The 23133-nt window shown below is 42.4% G+C and overlaps 1 protein-coding gene across 2 annotated transcripts in view; it reads right to left on the reverse strand.

Moving 5' to 3' along the window:
* The window catches only part of RabGGTb (geranylgeranyl transferase type-2 subunit beta), a 48880-nt gene that overhangs the window by 19821 nt on the left and 5926 nt on the right, over nt 1-23133 (reverse strand). For both annotated transcript variants that reach the window (XM_084585892.1, XM_084585891.1), the window contains exons 3-9: nt 22792-22989; nt 14183-14288; nt 13449-13501; nt 8849-8959; nt 5404-5515; nt 1684-1772; nt 1474-1548 (exon numbers count right to left, since the gene is read on the reverse strand). In XM_084585892.1, coding sequence (XP_084442018.1) covers nt 1474-1548; nt 1684-1772; nt 5404-5515; nt 8849-8959; nt 13449-13501; nt 14183-14288; nt 22792-22989 — 744 coding nt within the window. The remainder of the gene's footprint in view (nt 1-1473; nt 1549-1683; nt 1773-5403; nt 5516-8848; nt 8960-13448; nt 13502-14182; nt 14289-22791; nt 22990-23133) is intronic.

The raw sequence follows: 23133 nt of genomic DNA on the forward strand, positions 1-23133 counted from the left end.
GCCCACGCATATCAGACATGCACACTATGACAGGTGTGATGCAGATTGTGAGACACCCATTGGCGAAATAAAGCCCAGCAGCACAGTTTCAGTTTAGCTTCTCTAAAATTCACACCTCCTGCTGCAGCCATTGGGTGAGCACATAGGCAAGTTGCACTGGTTCGGACATTCCTTTGTTCATGACTAATCTTTTAGTTTTATTCTGAGATAGAATCACACCGTTCTAATGCCTACGCACATTTCTCTCTCTTGCATCCGTGCGCTTCCTCTGCTCTTCGAGTACACTGCGGCGAAACTGTCTCATTTTGAGGATGCTTCACCAACAAACCCTGTGTTGAAACATCCTCAAGATATGATGGTACTGTTTTGTGGAGAGACAACACCAATGCTGCATTGCACTATGAAAAGAGCAGCAGAGGCACTTAAAATATTGAGAAATTTTTCAACATTCATGACAGTGTGCAAGAGGAAAACCACTTGACAAACCACTAACAATTATCGCTGACGCGTAGTTTTCACCCCAAATGTACAGACAACCATATTCTAGGTGGCGATTAGATATAATTACAGTGATGCAAACAATTTTTAGGCAGCTTTTTAAGGCAATTTGATAATTTGAACATTTTTCCTAGTCCCCTGAAGGACGATTTTAACGAGATTTCGCAGCAATCTGCCATCTACCGAAGTTTATTTTGGCAATAAATCAGGCTATCGAAGTTATGTTCACATCTCCACCATGGCCAAAATGGCACCATGAACCATTTGTCACCTGCCACATGCCATTTCACAGGTATGTAGAGTTCCACGACAGATGACACATCATACCAGCACAAACATCTAACCAAATGTGACTGCACTTGAGCAGGGAGGGCAGAGGGCCCTAAACACAAGCATCTGAGGCAAGGGCTCCTGCTGGACTGCGTAGGACACCCTCTCTTCAATGTAGGGAAGCTGTGTCCCTTCATTCTTGCACGAGTGTTTCGTGCACTGCTTTCAGCCCACCCTCAAATGGCTTAATTAACAATGCAACTCGCCGAGTTGCTAACCCAAAGCAGCCTCAATAGCTCAACCTGCTCTATGGTTCTTTTGCCTCATTACGCCATAATGTAGGTATGTGCATTGTCCAGCACTAGTAAATAGAAGGTGAAGAAGAAATGCAAACAAAATGACTAAGTGACGAAAACTTGACAGAAATGTAAAGATCATGCACAGGTGTGCTAGCAAGTCTCCTTAATTTGTTCACACTAAATGCAACAATTTTTTGCACTCTCATGTTTTGTAAGTTTAAGAAGACTCTGCATAACTTTTAAACGTACAGGCTTTAAAATACTAGCATCCCACCACAAGGCTAACCAAATGCGAAAACCTTGAATCATTAAAAAACATAATACAGGGGCTAATACATAAATACGCTCAGCACCTACATCTTGCCACCACAATTACAGGTCAACAGAAGAGGCAAAGGGCACCAACCATGTCTCCTGGTCTGTCGCCGAAACCACCAGTCTCTTCATCTTGTGATGCCAGTATGAAGTTTTGAAGCTTCTCCTGAAGAAACCACATCAAGAAATGATCATAAACTTTGCGTCAAATAACACAAATGGCATCCCTTCAGAGAACCATATCAAAGTACAGTGGCATGCTTGATGGAGACAACCACCGAATGTCCCAGTAGGTACCTACCTTGTCTATCCAGTGAAGCCTGCCAATAATCTTCAATGAGGCAAGCACCCACCAAGAGTAGCACACATCTGGGAGTTTTTCCGGCCGACCTAAAATAACATGCACACAATAAGTAGCTTGGTATCATTATTCCTTTGATTCAAGCATAGTTAAATAGCATTTCAAAGCATTGACTGATAAAGCATAATTTCAGTGCACCCTGTTTGCTCTTAATTACTTTTCAGAGTTTCACAGGTAGATGCAGCCTAATGCTGCTAGAATACGCTAGAGATGCGGAACTAAAGGGTCCATTTTTGAACTGTTGCACCCATTTCGATGAAGTTTTCAGGGATGGCTTATCTTACTCTTATTAGAATATATTATGTTTCATCACCTTAGCACAAATAGTAAAAAAGTTGTAGCTGTCAAAATGAATAATTAAGTGTGTCACCTTAGGGAAACTATCATTTGCAAAATCATGACGATTTACTAACCGCTTGTGCTTATATAACTTCTAGATAGTTCATTGTGCAGGATAAGGCCAATTGCAGGCTCTTTGTTACATTTTTGTAAAAATATGAGCACTTTAAAAATGAACTTCATGTTTTCTGTTGTCATTATGTGTCACATATTTGATACTTTTTTTTTCTTAGAGAATAATTAGGAATCCAAAAAGTGCCTTATCTTGTTCTCAACAAAATTTCAGTTCAAAAATCACCTTTAAAGCAGTCTTTGGCGAAAGAGTTTAGAAATGGTAGTTTTCCTAATGGTTTTGCTTTTCCGAAAAGTGGAAACAAAAAAAAATGAGCTCAATGAATTCATAACATGCTATTCAAATTCTAAATCAAAGTGGCCTGGTGCATATTCTGGGCTGTCCTTTTCAACACGACACTGCTCTGTGGCAGCTGCTTCGAGTTTCCTCTCTTTTTTTTTTTTTTTTTTTTTTTTTTTCAGCTTTACAGCTGTCCAGCGCCCTTGTTTGAGCACGTGAAATGCTCTCCTTGGTTGCTTGCTGGACGTGCCTCTTCATATAGGCTCCATATTCTACCTCCATCTTATTGAGCCCTTTGGTCAGCCAGGCTACCAGTAGTACAAAAACAGCGTTCGAAGGTTACATGCTGCATTTCAGTCAATTCAAGCTTCTGTTTTGGTTTACCAGCCAATCTGCCGTTTCCACAGTCCAAAATTTGCTTTTTCTCCTATATTTCTTAACTGTCTGCTGTTCGCTCTATAGCAGGTCCTTTTTGGCTAGCCAACACGAAAAACAAGCATTCCAACTTGAGATTCACACCGCGTTCAGTTTTTTTACCCCTATGCGCTGAGTCTTGATATCAGTGTTCATAAGCGCTTTCAGCGGTGAGTGCACCACATCTCACAAAAAAATTAATTTTCATTTTTCTACTACACAGATGACAAGCAAATTTGGTGAAAAGCTTTTTAAAATACATGCACAATCCAAAACAACAGAAATTTAAAAACAGTTTTTTTTTTTTTTTTTTGGTGAAAATTGCGATTTTAGCCCCGCATCCTCCCTTAAGTGGCACTGAAGAGGTAACATTACAGTGTAGCACCGAATTCTGCATCACTCGCGAAGGCTGATATAAGCGCACCCCTGGCTAAGCCAACAGTTCCTTAAGCTGAAAAATCATACACACATTACATTTAGCAATGGGCCTTGTCGAATATGCTTTGATACAGTATATCAGCACATTTTCTCGAAAATACAGGCAGGATGCTTGCTCCCTATGATTATGTTCAGTTATAAAAAGTAGAATTCAAGAAAGAAGAGGATGGCATCGTCTACTGCCAGAAATGACTAGCAACAAGAAGGGCATGATAGTTAATTAGCCTAGGAAAGGGGGTTCTTAAAAAGCAATTCCTTAAAATGCTTTTGTGGGTTCCCCAAGTGCCTTAATCCAACAACCATTTCTCAGCCCTCAACTTTCCTTTGCCCACTTAGTTTTGAGGTTAATTACACGGTACCTCTTAACTGCAGACTGTTTCACTGTGGCTTTATTAATTGAATTTGGAAACTTCCTGAGTTGCCATGTGTCTGCATGCTCCTCTAGAACAGAAGAAAGCCAAAATATGCACAGTTCCACAGCACCTTTCTAAAACCGATGGAGTTCCATAATGCTAAGATTGAGAACCCCTGCCCCTGAAACACATGTTGCCACCATCACTTCAGTTGCTAAATCAAGTTTGTTTTCTTATGCATAGAAAACACCATACTCAGGCTCATTTTGTAAAATACAAGCATGCACACCAATAAAGCATGACATAAAAAAAACTGTGCAAAACACAACCTCAGTGCATACTCTGACTATGAGCTAGGCAGCATTTGTTCAAGGGGAGCGTTTATACTTGCTGCTGCGAATGACATAATAGTCACCAAGTATGCACTGTGCCCTTCCTACAGTTCTCATCTGGACACCACCTTAGAACACACCATTCACCATTGGCTGCACACTGGCCGAGATTCTGGCTCATGCAGGCTTGGACTTTAGCATAGTGTTTCCTGCCGCATGTGAATTCAAGGCTCATTGATAGAAATAATCTCAAAGTGGAGCCAAGGCAGTTATAACTCTGGCCGAGGTAAAAAAGAAAATGACCTGAAGATAAGAACACAAAAGTTAAATCACTGCAAAATGTATTGCCGAGGCGAGTTCGAACACAAATTTTGATGGCAGCACATAAAAGAGAATTTATAACTTAGAGAATTCTAGATATGAGACTAGTAATTCATATAACCATTATATTTCTTTTCTGTGCCCAAAAACAATGATGACAGCAGACCTAAGAGGACTATTTTAAAAACAGTACCTATAAATAACGCACAGCAATGTTGCCATTGCACAGCCTGCAGCTACAGTTGCCAGAAAATAGCAGTGACTACAGCTTCACAGTGACTACAGCTTCGCAGAGCTCTCGCTTTGCCCTGTCGTCTGGTAGTTAACACAGCCACACCCCCTACACACACCACAGTAATGCAAACCACCGTGTTAAAAATGTTTGAGCACAAAAAAAAAAAAAAATTAACTGCAAGCTACAGGAGCACTATAGAAGATTTGAAACCATGTTGCATTCTTTGAGTAGCTGCAGAGGAACGCCTCTAAGACGAAATTAGTTAAGGTGAACAGGCTAGGAAGCCATTGTTTAGTTTCCCATGCACAATAAACCTAGTTAACACAAACTATGAAACTGGTTCATGCTAGCTAACATCAACTTTTATAGAGCCAAAAGCACCTAAATGAATACGTTTACATACGTAGATGTTTGATAATGGCTTGTCAATAGTAAACTGCTGCAGTTTCTCTAAACAACATATTTAAAATTCATTTCAGTACACTCTGACTTTCAATATGTGACTGGTAATGAATGGTTTGTTATGGATGCACCAATTTTAAAAAACACAGTGCATTTATGTTACGTTCCTATCAATTCAAAATCCAACATAACATCATACTGTAGATAGACACAATAGCAATATTGAACTGTGCCTTGGCACAGAAGAGCCTGCAATTGGATAACTGCCTTATTCTACATTAACTGATTTTCACTAACTTGATCACGCCAGTGGCAAGAGAACTAGTGGAAATAGCTGCAACTACAAAAAGCTGGAAAGCATACTGACTATTCTTCGGGCATTCAAACGAAGTAAGCTGAGTAATGAAACTGGATAAAGCAGAGACAATTTGAGAAATATTTCAGTTACAGAACAAAAATAGGCAAGGACTTTACCATTCAGACCACCAGAGGGCAACTGCCTTTCACACAGCCACCAACCCAGAAGGTCAGCATTGATGTGGTGAAGTCGGCCGAGTATGGAGAGAGTTCCAAGGCAGCAATATATCTGTAAACAAGTAACACACACTACTTTCTGCACACAAATGCATTTTTAAGTGCAGAAAAACTAGTGCACATTAAAGATACGACGAAAACGTTTTCAAATATGGTGTAAATGTGATCCAGCAGGCCTTCTGATGTTTTCACTGATCACGTTGCACCTAAAGTCTGAAGTGCACCACTAATTTATGTGCAAAAAACTTCAAACTGCAACTGAAAACTAAGCAACTGTAATTTTCCAACATAAAATGAATGCTACATATCCATTAAGGCAAGCGAGTATATATCTGCACACCTGCAGTGCTGCAGTCTAATCTTTTAACGAAAGAAAGACACTCGACAGAACAAACAACAAAAACTTTTGGTGTGATGCATCACAAGGCAAGATGCTTTGCTACATCGAAAGACCTCCCTGGCATACCACCCTTAGAAACCACAACTGGACAGCTTTCAATGAGCACTCAGTGACACTGTAATTAAGCAATGCAGTTTTTTGCGAGCGCCAAATACAAAGTCATTCAGAACACAGCTCATAATGTTCAAAGTAGATCAAGCAAGAACAAATTCTCAGCTTGCACTTTTTTTTTTTTCTCATTTCCACACTATTACTTTTTTTTTGTGTACTGCAACACGAAAGGAAGTCAAACCATTCACTAAAGTTTAATTTAGGTTCTGTGCCCTTTTGCGTCCAAATCAACAACTGCCAATTCTGCAAGTATTGTGATGGATTTTAATGTGTTCCTACTAGGAACTCACCAAGACAAAGCAAACACCACACATGCGCACACAGACAACTGAGGTTTGTTCAGAAAAAAGGGGCATATTTACTACAGCTCTTGTGCATGCTTAGAACTCATTACACTGAGCTGTGTCACACTCATGTTCGCTTGTTTTAGAGCAGAAGCTCTACTCTCCGGGCTGCACTTTCCGAATTAGCCGCATGTCGGTGAATGATCATGAGCTCTTTACGAGGCCCCACCTCGTCATCATCTCCTCAAGCCTCTGTGTGGGGACATGGATATTTTCTTCATGAGGCCCCATCTCGTCTTCTTAACCCCCAAGCTTGGCAGGTGTCAGCAAATGACTTTCAAAGCCTCGTAAATTCAAACTAGGAGTTAGTCATTTTGGTGATGATCCAGCTAGTTCGCGTGCCCTGCTTGCACACTAAAAAAATAAAATCATCAGAGTGGAGCGGATTTGAACCAGTTAGTGTCGAACCCGAGTACTCAGGTTTGGTAGCCGGGTATCTTAACCACTGAATCATTGCGGCCAGTGCTTTCACACATTATAGCCAGGTTTAGGTAAGGTTAAACCTCCGCTATTCACTTTTTCTTAGTTTCTCCCCCACTAGCGTGACAGAGGGATGCTTACACATTTGTTGCCGACGGGGGCGGGGGGTCTCAGGCATCGAGGGATACTCAGCCATACTGACACCTCTACATCCAGTCGTGGACCCTTCGAGGCAGGGTGTGCGCCGTGTGAGCGACTTGTAATGCAACGCAGGGAAATAAACCTATTCCCTTGTTCTCGCTAAACCACTGTGCCGACTACATATTTGTCTTCACACCTCCACCATGCTAATGATGGAGGGGATGAAACTAACAAAGAAACAATGACAACACACGGATGTTACACAGCTCGGGGTATGAGTTTTGCTTGAGTGCCCTAACCTAAACAGGTAGATGAAATATTAAGTATGCAGCTTTTTCAGAATAAGCCATAGTTGACAGTACATGCTAGCCTTGAGTTCATTTTGTTTTGTCGAGTTCCTAGAGGTAGCACACTAAATCCATCACCATGCACAACCAGCCAACCCCAATTAGTACCACCTTGCTTACAGCAAGCATTGCCTTTGTAGAAGCTACCACTACACTACAGTAGCTACAATCAAGCCTAATGACGTGTTCAAAGCATATACAAGAAAGTTACAAAACCAGGTATAGCACTAGACTCGTTTGCTAATTTAAGATGAGTGCCTATCTTCCATGTCACTATACTCGGGGACAGCTTTCTGTGGCTAAGCAGCCAAGGCTATAAGGGCAAAGCTTTCCTTACAGTGTTATTACGCGAGGAAGTTCAGGCATACCTGTCCTTTATTACTGTTTCAGTTTCAGTTCCATCTTGACATTGAATTAATACTTTTGGAGCCTCCAAATATACAGGAATGTGTTCCTTTAAGCAACTGAAGGTATATGTGAACATAAACTTGGGACTAATCAGTATGTTGTCAAAACAAGCAAAATTGCGAGCATATACCAAAACTGGTGAGGATACGCAGCAGACACGGGGCCTGCCTAAGCTTTGCAGGATTTCCGACACACGGCTCTACCATCAGCAGGTGCACATGTTGTACTCATGCTGTACTGACTAGTACTGTGGTATAATCTTGATCTAATAATAACGTTAACAATTCCGCAATGCCATAATACCCCAGAGCAAGATCCGTGAATTCTGGGGGTGGAGGAGGACTATACTACGTTGCGGAGAAAGAAGATGCATTTCGGATCAGTAGCTTTCGCCACACAGCCACAGAAATTTGTCCCCAGGTATAGGCGTGTTTACTTTTTAGCTTCCGCTGTTGCTTAAAATTACACTAAAGCCTAATTTTTATGGTCAATGTCCTCAAAGCTGCAGGCTAGACATGAGTAATGTTTCACTCCAATGTAAACACTCATAAAAAAAGCAAAAAGGAGGCGTAAAAACTTAATTCAACTTCTTCCTAGAGTGAGAAGTGTAATGACTGCGAGCTCAGAAATGTCTCACTAGTGCAATGGCACAACACAGCCTCAAAAATGGCAAAAGTCAGCATCACACATGGCAGCAGTTTAACATTACATCACATGATAGCCTTAGTCATTTATTGCCATAAAACACAATACAAAAAGTATCCACAAGGATAAACTTGCAACTTGCTGCAAGCATGCATTCTCTTTTGTTGGTTTCTATGCGCCACAGATTGCTCAAGCTTCTTATCAGGTTCATGATGCACAGCTGCACCATCTGCACATCGTGGTGCACATCTGCTCTATTTTCCCCCATCATTGTAGGAGTAGGCTGGCTGCACAAGACTCAATTCAGTGCTAATATAGTGGCCATCACACACAAACTGTTTTCATTTAAATATGATGTCTTGTATACTAACAAGTAGATAACTACATAATAAGATGTGAATATAAATAAGGAACATATCAATTTCAACACCGCACACTCCTAAGCCAGTAAACTTCCAACTTATTCTAACCACATTCCTTTCCACATTAAGAAAGCCTATTCAATCACAAATGTCTTTCGAATATAGCTGTATGAAATAAGTATAAATGCACATACTTAGATTACTTACTTGGCCTGAATGAGTCTCTGAGCCTGGCCGGCAGCCAAAACCACCATCAAAGTTCATGCAGGACACAACAAATTCAACTGCTTTTTCTATATTTATGGCATGTAGTTTGTTCTGCAAAGCAAAATAATAAAAAGCAATGTCAGCTTAAGCCACAAAAGTATATGCAACAGCCATGCAATGAGCATAACAAAATGTATGATGCTTTTCAACATAATGCGACGGAAAATGATGACACCAACAGCCACACTACACACACTCACGGGGCCCACTACTGGCTTACATCACCTGTGGCCACCTGAACACCAACCACAGGTGGTACACTGTTGTCAATCAACGAGTGAAAGCGGCAATGCTTTGTTTTTATGAACCACTGAACTTTCTGTTACATGAAATAGTTGCTGCTGCTGTGACACTGCTAACTATTCTACTGCTTCAATACACTGCATGAAAACAGAATTCCCTTTCTGTACATCTTCAAACAACAACACTGTTAGCAAAGAAACACACAAGCAGAGGAATGGATATTTCAATGCCTGCCAACGAAAAATATGAATTTCACTAGCTAGCTTCATTCAGGTGACGAGGTTTTATTTTGACAATACACGCATTTGGCAGGACAATTGGTCATAATATCAGAAGACTAACAGGCCTCGGTCACAGTGCAGCCAGAAACACAACCACGCATTTTATATTCTGTACCTGAGGCAAAGCCATGTGCAGCAATTGTTTTAATGTAATGCCATTGAGGCCACATTCACCAGAAAAGCAACGCTGTTGTCGCTTCCGGCATTGCAAGTAAAGTCATGAGCATGCCTTCAGCACTTGACAGGTGGTAAAGCCAGGCACTGATGGGTCGGCAGGTTGTATGATGTCACGAGATCACACGATATGGCTGAGTTTGCAGGAGCTGCCAACTTGGACAGCTCTTCTGAGTAAAAAGGTCGAACCCTCCAGAACCTTGCATCCCGAGTCAGACATGCCACTCCTAGGCCACACAGGCAGGTTCGTACAGCTTGGTTATGAGGGGCTTTATGTCTATGTCGGGTGGCCTTTCACAATGTGGTAGCTTACTGGCGCATGTTAATGAGTACATTACGTGAGCAGCAAAATGTATGCACTACATGAACGAGGATCCACAATGGGAGCCACAGACGGGAGCTATCAACACTATCGCATCATACCCTCAAAGGTAGAGTGTCCCCCAGATTTACTGCCTCCAGTGAGTCCTGCTGACTACATATTTGAACTTCGCATGAGATCACACTGCAGATCAGCAATGTAGTGTGATGGGTAAAACACTTTGGTCTGGATAATGTAAAAACTACTGCATAACCCTTGCAGCCCTTTCAACATTTAGCACAATAGCATTAAAGGCCTTGTTTTCCAGAAAATCCGGCATTGGTGTTGTGAGAGAAAAAAATTAGTTGTGGTTTAGCTCTGGTTAAAGCGAGGGCTAGCAAAAGCTAGGGTGCTATGATTACGCTTGGAAATTGGCGGTGGCTTAGCTCAGCTAGGCCAGGATATACGTAGCGGAAGCATGTGTGCCTGGCGCTGGGCTGCCTACTCCTCTCCAATCTAGTATAATCCAATCTACTATAATCCAATCCAAACTAATCCAGTGAAATCCTATCCAGTCCAATCAAGTACAGTTCATTCCAGTCCAGTCCAATCATGTCCAATTCAATTCAATCCAATCGTGTCCAATTCAATTCAAACCAATTCCATCCAAACCAGTCCAATCCAATCTAATATAGTTCAATCCATTGTGTCCAATGCCGAGTACACGCCCGCCCGAAATGCGCCGCTAACATTGCTCCGCTTCATACATTAAGTGCAACACTGCCAAAGCTAGAGCTCTTGTTTGCGCTCTCTGCATCCGCGACGAAAAATAGTGCCTGCTCTTGATGAGAGGAAATAATAGTTGCTTTGTCTGCAAACTTAATACATCTTACATTTGCCAACAACTTCATAAAAACCACCTTTTTTAGGGAGAATGGATCGGATTTGGTGAATGTGCATGTTTAATTTGTCGTTTTCTTTCGTGTCGCGCTTTCGCTGCCCCGCAACCCTGCCAGCTGTGCCCTCTGCGCTGCGCAACACAGCGACCTCGACTGCCTCTTCGGAGCGGATTTTTTCTATAAGGCCCACACTGCAAAGGTGTCAAGGCACGTGAAGCAAGCTATTGCAAACGTGTATGCTCGGAATAGAGCCCGTTTCCGCAAAAATTACTCGGCCACAAAACGAGCACGTAGTGACACACCTTTTTTTTTTCTTGCTGACTACTGCATAGCTTTCGCTGCGTTGCCTGATGTATGAAACGGAGTATAGCCTATCATCATCACTACTGTCATCCTTACAGTTTGGTTTGGTTTGTGGGGTTTACCATTCCAAAGCGACTCAGGCTATGAGAGACGCCGTAGTGAAGGACTCCGAAAATTTCGACTATCTGGGGTTCTTTAACGTGCATTGACAATGCACAGCACACGGGCGCCTTGCTTTTCGCCTCCACCGAAAAGCGGCCACCGAAGCCGGGATTCGATCCCGCGTCCTCGGGAACAGTAGTCGAGCACCGTAACCACTATGCCACCCCGGCATTACGCTAGTGAAGGAGAATTAAGATGCGCTATTAACGATCCAGGGCGTGGCTCAGTTGGTTAAAGCACTCGTCTGGGGAACCGAGGGATGGAGGTTCGATTCAGTGGAGACAATTTTTTTTTTTATGAGGAGACCATAGTTCCTCTTCACAACGTAGCTGCGGCCACCTGAGGTCTCACTTTGGCTGTCAGAGTGTTGCTTTCGCTACGAAATCATGGGCATGGCTCTAGCAGTTAGTAGCTGGCAGGTGGAATAGCCGGGCACTCATTCATTTGTCCACAGGTTGTCTAACATGACAAGATCACATGATATGACAAAGTTTCAACGAGCTGCTAGCTCAGGTAGCTCATTTAAGATGGGAAAGTAGGATATGAATAAGCCTTCCAGGACCCTTAACTCCTCAGTCAGGCACACCACTTCTAGAACACACTGGCATGTGTGGTTAAACTTGGTTAAAGCAGGGTTTTAACCGGAACCCAACCACCCAAGCCACTAAGCTGTCCAATTCCTCTAACATCACTCCCTCTTCCTCCCCCATCCCCACCCCCTCAAATGCAGAAAGAGGATTTCCATTTCTTGCACAATACAAAAAAAAAAAAAAAAAGTCCATTTCTCCGCTATACCATCTGCTAGCTATGGCAGATGGTATTTCGTTTTTCTACTACCTGCGACGCTGGCAGATGGCATGTTGCGCCCACTATGCTGACTATGATGTGCAATTCAGGAAGGGTGCTTAAGAGCTACTCTCTCACAAAGGCACAGATGAAGGGATTAGTCATTAATCGAGTAGCGAGGTGCATGTATGTGAATGAGAATCTGCAATGTTAGACGGCAGATGGAAAAAATTAATGCTGTTGTGTCATACCCTTAAAGGTGGAACCTAAGAGACTCCCATATATTCTGTTTCTTTTTTTTTCATATATTCAGCAATCTCTATAAACAGTCACCGCAAAGTCACATTCATCGAAAACCCTATAGAAAGATCCTTCTGCAGCTCCTCTGCTGCCCGTGTGGTTGGGGGTCAGGGCTCCTCAAGCTATTCTGACAGCTCTTTTCCTGTCCTCCATGTAAACTTTTGTTTGCGGAATAAAATTTGAATTTGACTGCAAAATTACAGCAGAAATAGTCGCAGTACACTCCACTAAATGAGAACATGATTTTAAGAAAAAGCAAATGAATGTGAGAGAAACATGAATTTAATTTTTCTTAATAAAAAATTCATCCCAAGCAAACAAAAGTGTCAAAAAATATCCTTATTCCAAAAGTGACAGATGCTGACAATATGAAAGACCTTAACACCAAGGACTCAATGGCATTATTACTTTCTGCACACAGCCGCTGTCCAGAACCGACACTCAAGGGTTTTACAAGACTAGGCTAGATAACGCTCTAGGTCAGTTTATGTGTATAAAAGAATGCACAGCCTTTCCTGCTCATATGGGCTAACTCACTTCAAAATTAACTACATCACTAGGTTCACCAGCTTCATGTGGCAAGAAGTTTTCCTTAATACCAACGACGGCAACTGATCCAATAACGAAGTAGGCACAGATTCATTATCCATACATATTTACTAGCAGCACTGCAAGAAACCACCTTTATTTTCTAGTTTAACAAATAAGGTCAATCAAAAATACAGACCAAGTTGATTGAAGCAAAATTACAAGACCATAGGCCAGAAAGTCTCCAAAGAGCTTCATCAGTCAGTTGCACTGAACTCCTGATACCAAACAAAAATCTGCAGCCTCTCCAAATATCAAGCAAATGTTCAGACAGATTTACTAAAGAAAAAAGGTCAAGTAACTTATAAATGCAGTAGAATTTATACCTTTTACCTGAAATACAAGGTGAGATTGACAGATGAAAAAAGAAAGACCATTTTGTTTAACTAGTCATTTTTTAATCTGAACAGTACCCTAACCAACCTGTGCTGCCTCAAAAGAAACTGCTGCCAACAAAACCTGCAGCAGATAAAGCTAAATGAGTGTAAAGAATAAATGCTTACCAGGAGTGCTAGGCATGCTACAGCACAGAAAGAAAATCTGGTGTCAACTTCACCTGAAAAAAAAAAAAAAAAAAGAAAAATATCATCATCATTTATTTTCCCTAAAGGACCCCTAGGCGGGGCATTACATAAGGGGGGAGAAAAAAAAACGAAATCACGAACAAAAGGAACATTTGAAATATAGCAGTATATATATATATATATATATATATATATATATATATATATAGATATAAAGAGAAGACATGAAATTAGTGAATGCATGCAAAGACTGCTGTAGAAATCATCAAACAAATAAAAAAGTAACAAGTAACAAGAACAACTAGGTGTACAGCAGATACTAAGTGACATATAACACCAACCTGAGGACTGTCAATACGATAATCACAAATTATAGTATTTTGAATAACTACACCCCAGTGTAACTAAATTAATTTTTGTTGCAGTTTACTTATTATGCAAAAAAAAAACACTGTTAAGACTGAATTCCTTCCCAAAAATCTAAAACTGCCCATGAAGAAAGGTTCTCTATGCTCGCCTGTTACCACACTTCACCGCATTTTAAACACCAAATTAAGTCATTAAAAAGTAACTGCCCACAGTCTAGCAAATAAATTTGCCTCTTTCACTGTTAACCAGGCAGCCAGAAATGTTTGCATTGCAATGTCAGTAACCAGCAAACAGTCTGCAAGCTTTTAAAGCAAAGATTGCAGATAAAACCAATCCAACTTTACCCCATTTATCCCCATAAAAGCTGCCATCTTCCTGCTGAAGTTCCTTGACATAGCTGACAGTTTTGTCAATGTCAATGGTATTCAGTGCATCAAATGTTGCCAAAATCTGTAGAAAGAGAACGTAAGACATTGAGAAAAACAGGCACTATTGAACATTTCACTACTAGGATCTATTTATTGCCCCAAAATACTATGCGGAGTAATAAGTAATATATAATAGTAAAACTGTAAAATATAAGGTTTACAATCCTAAAGCAACACATGGGCTATGAGGAAAACCCTAATGGAGGGCTTTAGATTAATTTAGATCCCGTGGAGTACTTTAATGTGCACTGACGTCACACACAGACCATGGGTGCCTAGATGTGTTCACCAAACTATGGGGCCCGACAAAGTAGATGGAGCTCAGGTGCCTTCGAAGCTGCACAAGTATCTTTGAAGCTGCCTCAGTGGCATGCGTCATTAACACTGTTCGGAGAGTGATTTCTGACGCAGAGGTCTAGACAAATGATATGGACTTGGTGAACCCATTGTTTTGCACTGCTGGAATCACAGGCAGTCAAAGGTTTGGTTAATCGAAATGTGTGAAATTAGTGTTCGAAGGCATCAATTTAACTTGGCACGTGAAAGTGGTCTTTGTGAGGCATCCAGTGAGTCCTTATGTACCCCGCCCTCTGCAGTGCTGAAAATGTCAGAAGCTCAGACATGTGAGTGCAGCATGTATGAGTAAGAAAACCTGCCTGCGTTGTGGTGGAGACCACAATGGAACTAAATGTGCAGATGAAGTGCTGAAATGTGCAAACTGCAAAGGACCTCAAGAGGCAACCTCAAAAGAGTGTCCGAAAGTAAGGACAGAAATGACCATTTTGAGGAAAATGGTGAGAGACCGCTCTTCTCACAGAGAGATGGCAAATGCGGTTCATCATTGGAGAAGGCCACACAAAACCGGCAGATCTCAAATGAAACGACAATGCATCAGCAGAAACAAGGTCACTCTGCTCTGCTGGAGAAGCTATTGGCTCCACCTGCGCAAGTGCCTAATATTCCTACCCCTCAGTAGGATTCTACAGCAGGGCTGCCTCTATCAGCGCGCAATGTGATCACTGAAGCACATCGGAGAATGCGTTTACCGGTTGTGTCCACCACAGTTGACCAAATTAAGGTCATGCTTAAACAACTGATAGGCACCCTATGAGTGACCATCGCTGGGTGTGGACAAGCCCATTGTTATGGCCACTGTTCAAATTTTAGACGCTGTTGAGCCATCCTTGCAACCCTTTAATAGAAGACCGGAATCCTGGCTCTACTGTCATCACCACTATTGCTACAAGAGCGAATTTCTCGACCGGCAATATTTAAATGGAATGCTCGAGGCCTGCAAAGGCACCTAGCGGACTTCAGGCAGAGAATTTTTTCAATACCAGTTTCCAGTACTTGTAATATGTGGGCCAAATATCACCTCTCCTTTTTGCCTGTCTGGATATGAGCAATTTCTATCCGAAGTGGTTGGACATCCAAGCAAGGTTCTACTATGCATTTGCCATGATTTGATGTATGTTCAACATCCATGAGGCAGCAGCAACGAATATATTGTTGTGACTGTGAACCTGGATGGACACACAACCTCTATTATCGGTGGCCACATCCCACCCTGGGGTAAATTTGACACATCACGGCTACAATCGCTTCTGGACAGCACTTAACAGCCCTATGCTGTTGTCGGCGATATTAATGCACATCAACATTGCTGGAGAATCTCCGTAACAAATGCTTGTGGTAGGAATATTGCCACATTCTTAGATAATGTAAGCTTTGTTCTCAATGATGGGACACTGAAATTTTTGCGCGGAACTGCCTACAGTAGCAGCCTGGGCCCTAAAATTTGTATCGAGGCTTCTCTCATTATCTGCAACTTGGTGTGTCGAAACATACGGGAGTGATCACATACCAACATATATGCAGCTTCACTGGTTTGACCACCTTCCACATGCCAAGACAAATGACACTGACTGGAATGCTTTCTGTAACGTTTTAGAAGCAAGCTGCGAGTGTTTCACTACCCCAGCAGATGTGGAGCAGCGCAAGGTTATGGCCTTTGCAAGCATCTCTGCTCCAAATTTAACAACACCAGTAGATGTGCTCTATGCACACTTACGTATGATTCGGTTGTGTGCTGAAAGAAAATACCGCAGGACAAAAGATGTTTCAGCAAGTACAGCATTATTTGAAAAAACTTGGCAGACAGCAGTGGCAGTCTCAGTCACCTTGCAGCAGGTTGGATCCCCGGAAACCATTCTCAAGAATCTGGCATGTCATCCAAGCACTGCCGTTTCCTTTCCAGCAGCAGCCCCTTTTGGGACGTTAAACCCAATAAACCAAACCAAACCTTTTCATGCATTGGCACATTTCTAGTGTCGAAAAGATCTGCAAGTTGCGGACGATTTCTGTTCACAAATTACTGGAAGAACACCTGTAGTGCCGCAGCATCGGTGTGCTCCTCCTACCATGGATGATCGCCTAGACGTTCCATTCACACACGAACTCAAAGCAGCACTATCTGCTTGTAAACTATGTTCTCCCCAGATCCCGATGGAATGACCAAAAGTGCGCTTCACCACCTGGGGACAAAATCAGAGGAAACACTTTTAACCTGGTTTAACTATGCTTGGGTCAATACTGGAAAAGAAGTCTCATTGTGGCTTTGCTCAAACCAGGTAAATCGCCACATGACATGACATCCTACAAAACGGTAGCTCTCACAAGTTTCATTGGCAAAACAATGAATGCATCGTATTAAGACATTTTAAAATGGTTTCTTGAGAAATTCAGCCTATAACCAGAAGCAGTGACAGCATTTAACAAAGGCCGCTCGACTATGGACAGTGTAATTGATACAGTGTCAACGGAAGAACATGAGAAACGCCGCCACAGGCTGACTGCTGCTCTTCTAAATATCAAGGGTGCTTTTGATAATGTTCACCATGACCCCATATTAGGCACCCTCGAGAAATGTGGAATTGGCTGACGTTCACATGAATGAATTTCGAATTATTCAAGGAACCGGGCAGTTTACGTTGTGACTAATGAAGGTGGCATGACAGATCATCCTGTCACAAAAGGTGTTCCTCAGGCAGGAGTGTTAAGCCCCACATTATTTTATCTTGTGCTAATCGATCTATTCAAAGAACCTCCAAACACAGTTTCAATATTTGTGTATGCCGACGACATATGCATACGGGCACCAAGCGTCAAGCGTCACAAAGTGCAAGTGAGTTAGCAGCATTCATTATCCATTGTGTCTGCATATTTGTGACGACAAGGACTTGCCCTATCGCGAAAGTGTTGCCTAAGCTTTTACATGCAAGTTGATGGTGTGGTACCCTGTCACAAGCCACAGTCAAGCAATTCTATCTGTGACACACCTTAAGTCCTTAGGTCTCACTACAGACTGAGATCTATCCCGGACGAAGCATGTCTCTGCTCCGAAAAAAAAAACTGGACAGTTTTACAAGCATTGTAGGTTTGTAGCCAGCAAATTCTAGTATCAGTCTCAGAGATCCTTACTTCACATGTACCAGGCACTGGTTGTCAGTTATCTAGGGGTACAGTGCACCAGTTCTTTCAGGAATAAGACTAAATTCCCTGTGAACACTAGAAAGCGCTCAGGTGCATGCTTTAAGAGTGTGCTTGTGTTTATCATACAAGGCTTCGACATGGGGCACATTTTTAGAGGCCCACACCTGCCCAGCCAGCATTCGTTTACAACAGGAACATACTGGTGCATTTGAGACATCTAACCAGGCATCACCACCACCCCCATGGCCAATATTACTAGGATGCGCCCAGATGCAGCCTATTTGATAGCCATTAGGACGCAATGCAACATGGCACCAACAAACTACATGCCTAACCAAATTGCGGTAGCGCCATTATGGACAATTCCAAAACTCATTGTGCGGGACAATATTCAGGAATAGCAAAAAAGTCGCACATCGCAACAGGTGGACTGAAGCAACTGGCACTGTCGTATGTATATCTCTTCTATGCATGGTGACTCAGTGCATGCTTTTGTCAATGGCTCAGTAACAACCATCTCTTCAGCAGTGGCGTTTGTAGTGCCTGAAAGTGCCTACCACCACCGTTTTAGACTCATACACAAAACACCCCCAATGGCAACTAAATTGGTAGGCATACGAAAAGCCATCTGCTACATTGGTCAGCAAACAACGAATCACCAAACAATGTGACTGAAGACCTGCATTGCAGATTATAAAAACTTACATGAAACCAAGTACCTACAAGTAGCTGATCGGACAAATTTTACTTCTGCTAGCTGAGGCATTCCAGCGTGGTCACCTCTTCAAGTTTCAGTGAGTACCTAGCCATTATGGTATAGCACGAAATGAAGGCACTGATGCAAAAGCTAAGCTTGCCCATGCCGATCAGGCTTCCGGACAAATCTCTTTCTCGAGGACTGATGCTGCAGCCTTACTGGCTCAGTCAATGCAGAGTGCAATTGTGAGGAGTCAGCATTACACAAGAAGGAAGACGACGAAGAGGAGTGAGAAAACGAAGACATGGCTCATAGAGAATGTGCCACATGAAGAAGGCAGCATGTGAAGAAGGAAGCACATGCAGAGCACGGCAGGAGTACAGAGGGAACAGAAGATTCTGCAGGGTGTGTGTCTACTGGCGGCCCGAGTGACCAGGCTTGAGCCTCTCCCGCAAATGTCCGGGACTCCAGACCCGGATCGACCATCATCCTAAGTCCCCATATGCATCGGCCAAGCTGTCAGACTCAGGTGCAGCTGCTTGAACCTTCCGTGGATTGCAGCTGCGGTGACGTGGCCATCACTCGGGTGACCAAACGCAAGCTGCCTGTGTCTCCACCAGATGCTGCTCCAGCTATCCCGCCGGATGCACTACCATCCAGAAGGTCACAAATATATGAGTGGACCTTTTTTTTCTTTTGTAGACTATTTTCCTTGTTCGTTGCGCATGTTATGTTTCTCTCGCTTCCGCGTGTTGTTTTTTTTCAGTGTTAAAATAGAGTGGGTTCTTTTTTTCATAAACGCTGCCTCGTGTGAATTTACCTACAATCCCTAGCACCTCACAGCACTGCAATTACAATGGAATGATGTGAGCCATCAACCCGACCACGTCTGTCGCCTTGATGAAGGATCAAAAGTTAAGCGACATCAGGAAACTGCATCGCTTACGGCTTGCTGTAGCGTATACAAACAGATATGTTCATAAGATGACAGTTGAACCCAGCCCAAACTGCTTAAACTGTAATGTTCTAGAGACAACGTCATGTTATTTGCAAGTGCCCTCACTATACTGGTGGGAGGAGGGCCTTGGTAACTGCTCTTAAGCAGTTTGACAGCCGGCCTTTTTCTAAGAAAACTACATTAGGTACCAGGCTGAAGCTGTCTGATAACTGGCGTGCAATGTGCACGCCAGTTATCAGACAGTTATCAGTTATCAAATTTTTAGGAGAAACGTGTCTAGATTCCTGCCTGTGACATTTAAATGTGTTGTGCTGTGTGCGAGGACGTGATTTATAGTGTGTACCCTATGTGCGTAAATGTTTCTGCTGGAACATGTGAAGTGTATTTTGACCTTGTCCTGGTGCAGTAGTGTGCACGTTTAGGAGTTCGTGCCAGCATGTTAAAATGCAGAGGGGAGTGCCTGGTATGTGTGCAGTGATGACTGGTGCCTCCGGACAACAAGTGCTGCATGTACGTTGAGCTTTTTCTCGCGCTGTGTGTGGTACATGTAAACGTTTGTGCCTGCAAAGAAAGCGCAAAGCTCTTATCTGCAACTGTGCCTGTGTTTATGTGATAAGTGGTGTGCATGGAAGACATCTGCAGCCTAGCTGCGTGAGACGAGGGCCGCCTAGTGTGTATGACGCCTCCTCCTTAACTTGGACCATAAACCAATTTCATGCCAGAGGAACCATCGGACCATAGGAATCTTTCAGATTTATCAATGTCATTAGGAAAACCAGAACACAAAGATTAATTGTTTAAAGCATGTACTTTCCCAGACTTTTTTTTTCTTGTGCACAACAAGTTGTGTCAGGGTCTCCAACCTCGAGGCTGAGCTTACCATTACTGAATTGAAACTTTCAATAACCTGTTAATAATAACAGTACTCTATACAGAAACCATTATGCTTTCATTATGGAATATACAGAAAGAACTACTACGCCTGATCAGATCCATGTACAGATAAACCTCATTGCACTGGAGTTAAAAAGGTGCTTTTTTTTTTAATTAAGAAGCACTATTTTATTATCACTGTATTACACTGCAACTTCAAACATACAGAAAATGGCTGCACCTGCAATGAAGGTCAATATAGACACACATCTACTGGCCAAAACCATAGTCATGATTAAACACAAAAAGACTGACTTTACTAAAAAAAATCTACTACTAAGCAAGATGTGCAAGAAATGTAAATTTTAAATTGCCCAACTGAGCACTGCCAAATGGCACTAAATTATGTTTCATAATGCAAACACAAAATAAGTCCTTATGTGTCCACTAAAGAAAGATAATTTGCTATATGCAGCAATAAGTGAACTGGGGTTTTTTTTCTAAAGGGCCCATGAAGAAGCTGTTTACGACAACTAGAAAACAAGCACGAGCAATAGGTATCCAATCCATCGTCACCGCAACACAAAAATTCTTAAGCTACCTTTATTAGCACTAAAGGTATAGGTGACCAAAAATGATGCTCCTCCTCTCCTCCATCGACTAAGCGCACACCAGCACAGAAGAAAAAACAAAGTAAACAATTTATGACGGTGCCCCATCCACGCCTTGTCCAGCCCCCATAACTTGGGAGAAACCAATGAGCGGGCGTGTCGAGCAAGCCCATGCAAAGTCACATGGGAGGTTTGCACGCTGTGCGCGCGGGGATGTGTCGCCCCAATCGGTTGCGAGCAGTCGCCAGGAGCACTTTTTGACAATTATTTGTAAATTATAGGCTCAATGCAAAGCTTTCAGATCTGACTTGACTACTCACAAATGCCGCCTCTCTTGCATTACAATGTTGCCGCAAGCAGAACTTCTGGAACCCTTTAAGATTTCCTATATAATTTCCATTATTCTGTACCAAAAAGTTGTACGAAGGCTTAGTATTCATATTTCATCGTTTAATGATTTCCCTCAACAGAATGCAGTAGTCTCTCTCGAGTTTCCTTTTTTACCAGTGACCGGGATACGACTGCCTTTTTTGCTCACTACTGCATGTACCGCCTTTACCAAAAGTAGCCAGGCAACAAGGTTTGCTTCTCAATCGTGCAATGGAGCCCTCATGGCACGCCTAAAGCTCAAAAAGTCTCAAAAGATCTCGAAAGGTGCAATCAAGGGTCCTCTTAACCTTGCACAGATTTAGGGTCTGAGGATTAGTTTGGTTTGGTTTGTGGGGTTTTACGTCCCTGAGCGACTCAGGCTACGAGACGCCGTAGTGGAGGGCTCCGGAAATTTCGACCACCTGGGGTTCTTTAACATGCACTGACATCGCACAGCACATGGGCGTCTTGCTTTTCGCTTCCATCAAAAAGTGGCTGCCGCGGCCAGGATTCGATCCCGCATCCTTGGGCGCAGGAGTCGAGCGCCCTAACCACTGCACCACCACGGTGGAGCGGGTCTGAGGATAGATGCCATAAGTGCTCCACTCTGCGGCTAAGAGGAAAATCCCACTGCCCGTTACTTTTTTCAAAGAAAATGCGTGTAATGCACATTACTATACTATCGAAATGCAGGCTTATTTCTTGGTGATTGGATCAGCAAGGAAGCTTATACTGCTGTCACACGGGCACAGCTGAACTCCTTTTAACCAAGGTAGTCTTTATCTCAATGAAGATATGCGCCGTGTCACACGGCAGTCCTTTAGGAAAGGAAGTTTAAGGAAGTTCCTAGCGTAAGGAGTTCTAATCATCTCCCTCGAGCAGGTAAAAGGAGTACTCTGGTTCCCTGTGAGCTTCAGTGCAGGTGTTAAAAAAACGCATATGCATTAATTTTGAGTTTATAACTAATTTTAATACTGTAGCACAACGCAAAGCATGGAAAAAAGTAAATGTGCAAATATCCAAGCATGCACGCAAGAATTTCGCAAGCACATTATGGCCAGTAGAACAGACAAATCCGATATGCTAGTAGAAGTAACAGCGCATTCCTTTCACATGAATGAAGATACATTTATACTTTAAAGTCAATTCAAACTGTTGAAAAGAAAGCAGCTAAAAATTATTTTACATGTTTTTAACTTGATTTTTTATATGCATACACAAAACGAACTGCGCCTAATGGGACCCCAACGGCGTCTCGGAGAAGCTGGTTCTTAGCCGTGTGACACGACGACAACTCCTTTAGGGCTGAACTCCCTCCATGGTCCTTTATGGAAAAGAAGTTCGAGGGAGTTGGGACTTGCTCGTGTGACAGAAGTATTAGTGTGACTACAGTTTAATGCCTTGTCTCTTGCAATAAATTTTTATATCCAATAAATTCAGCTTTAAAAAATTGCATTGCTTTTCTTCATTATTAGTTATTTTCATTTTTTATCTGTTAACCAGACTTTAAATACCTTCTACTCACCTGAACAGCACTTAATGTGTAAAGCAAATGAGGATCATGATGAATGCTTGCACCAAAACCGCCACAGGAGTACTGACACTGCTTCACAAAGTCAATGATTTCAGCCCTATCAAACGAGTCCAGGCTGTCCATGAGGTCCATGGCTGTAAGACCCCAGTAGATGCCACTCATACGCAGGTGCTCAGTGATGCAATACTCCTGTGAGTGGTAAAAGCAAAAGGCCATGAATATGTGAAACTGAAAGTTGCACACATACAATGCTTCAGAAACATTTCACACACACAAAAAAAGAAACAGCAGTAGTACACATAGCAGAAGAAATAACCGAAAGAATTTAGCCAC

Source organism: Amblyomma maculatum, unplaced genomic scaffold (genome assembly GCF_055883805.1).
Source record: "Amblyomma maculatum isolate TAMU_Amacu unplaced genomic scaffold, ASM5588380v1 scaffold_13, whole genome shotgun sequence".
NCBI lineage: Eukaryota > Metazoa > Arthropoda > Arachnida > Ixodida > Ixodidae > Amblyomma > Amblyomma maculatum.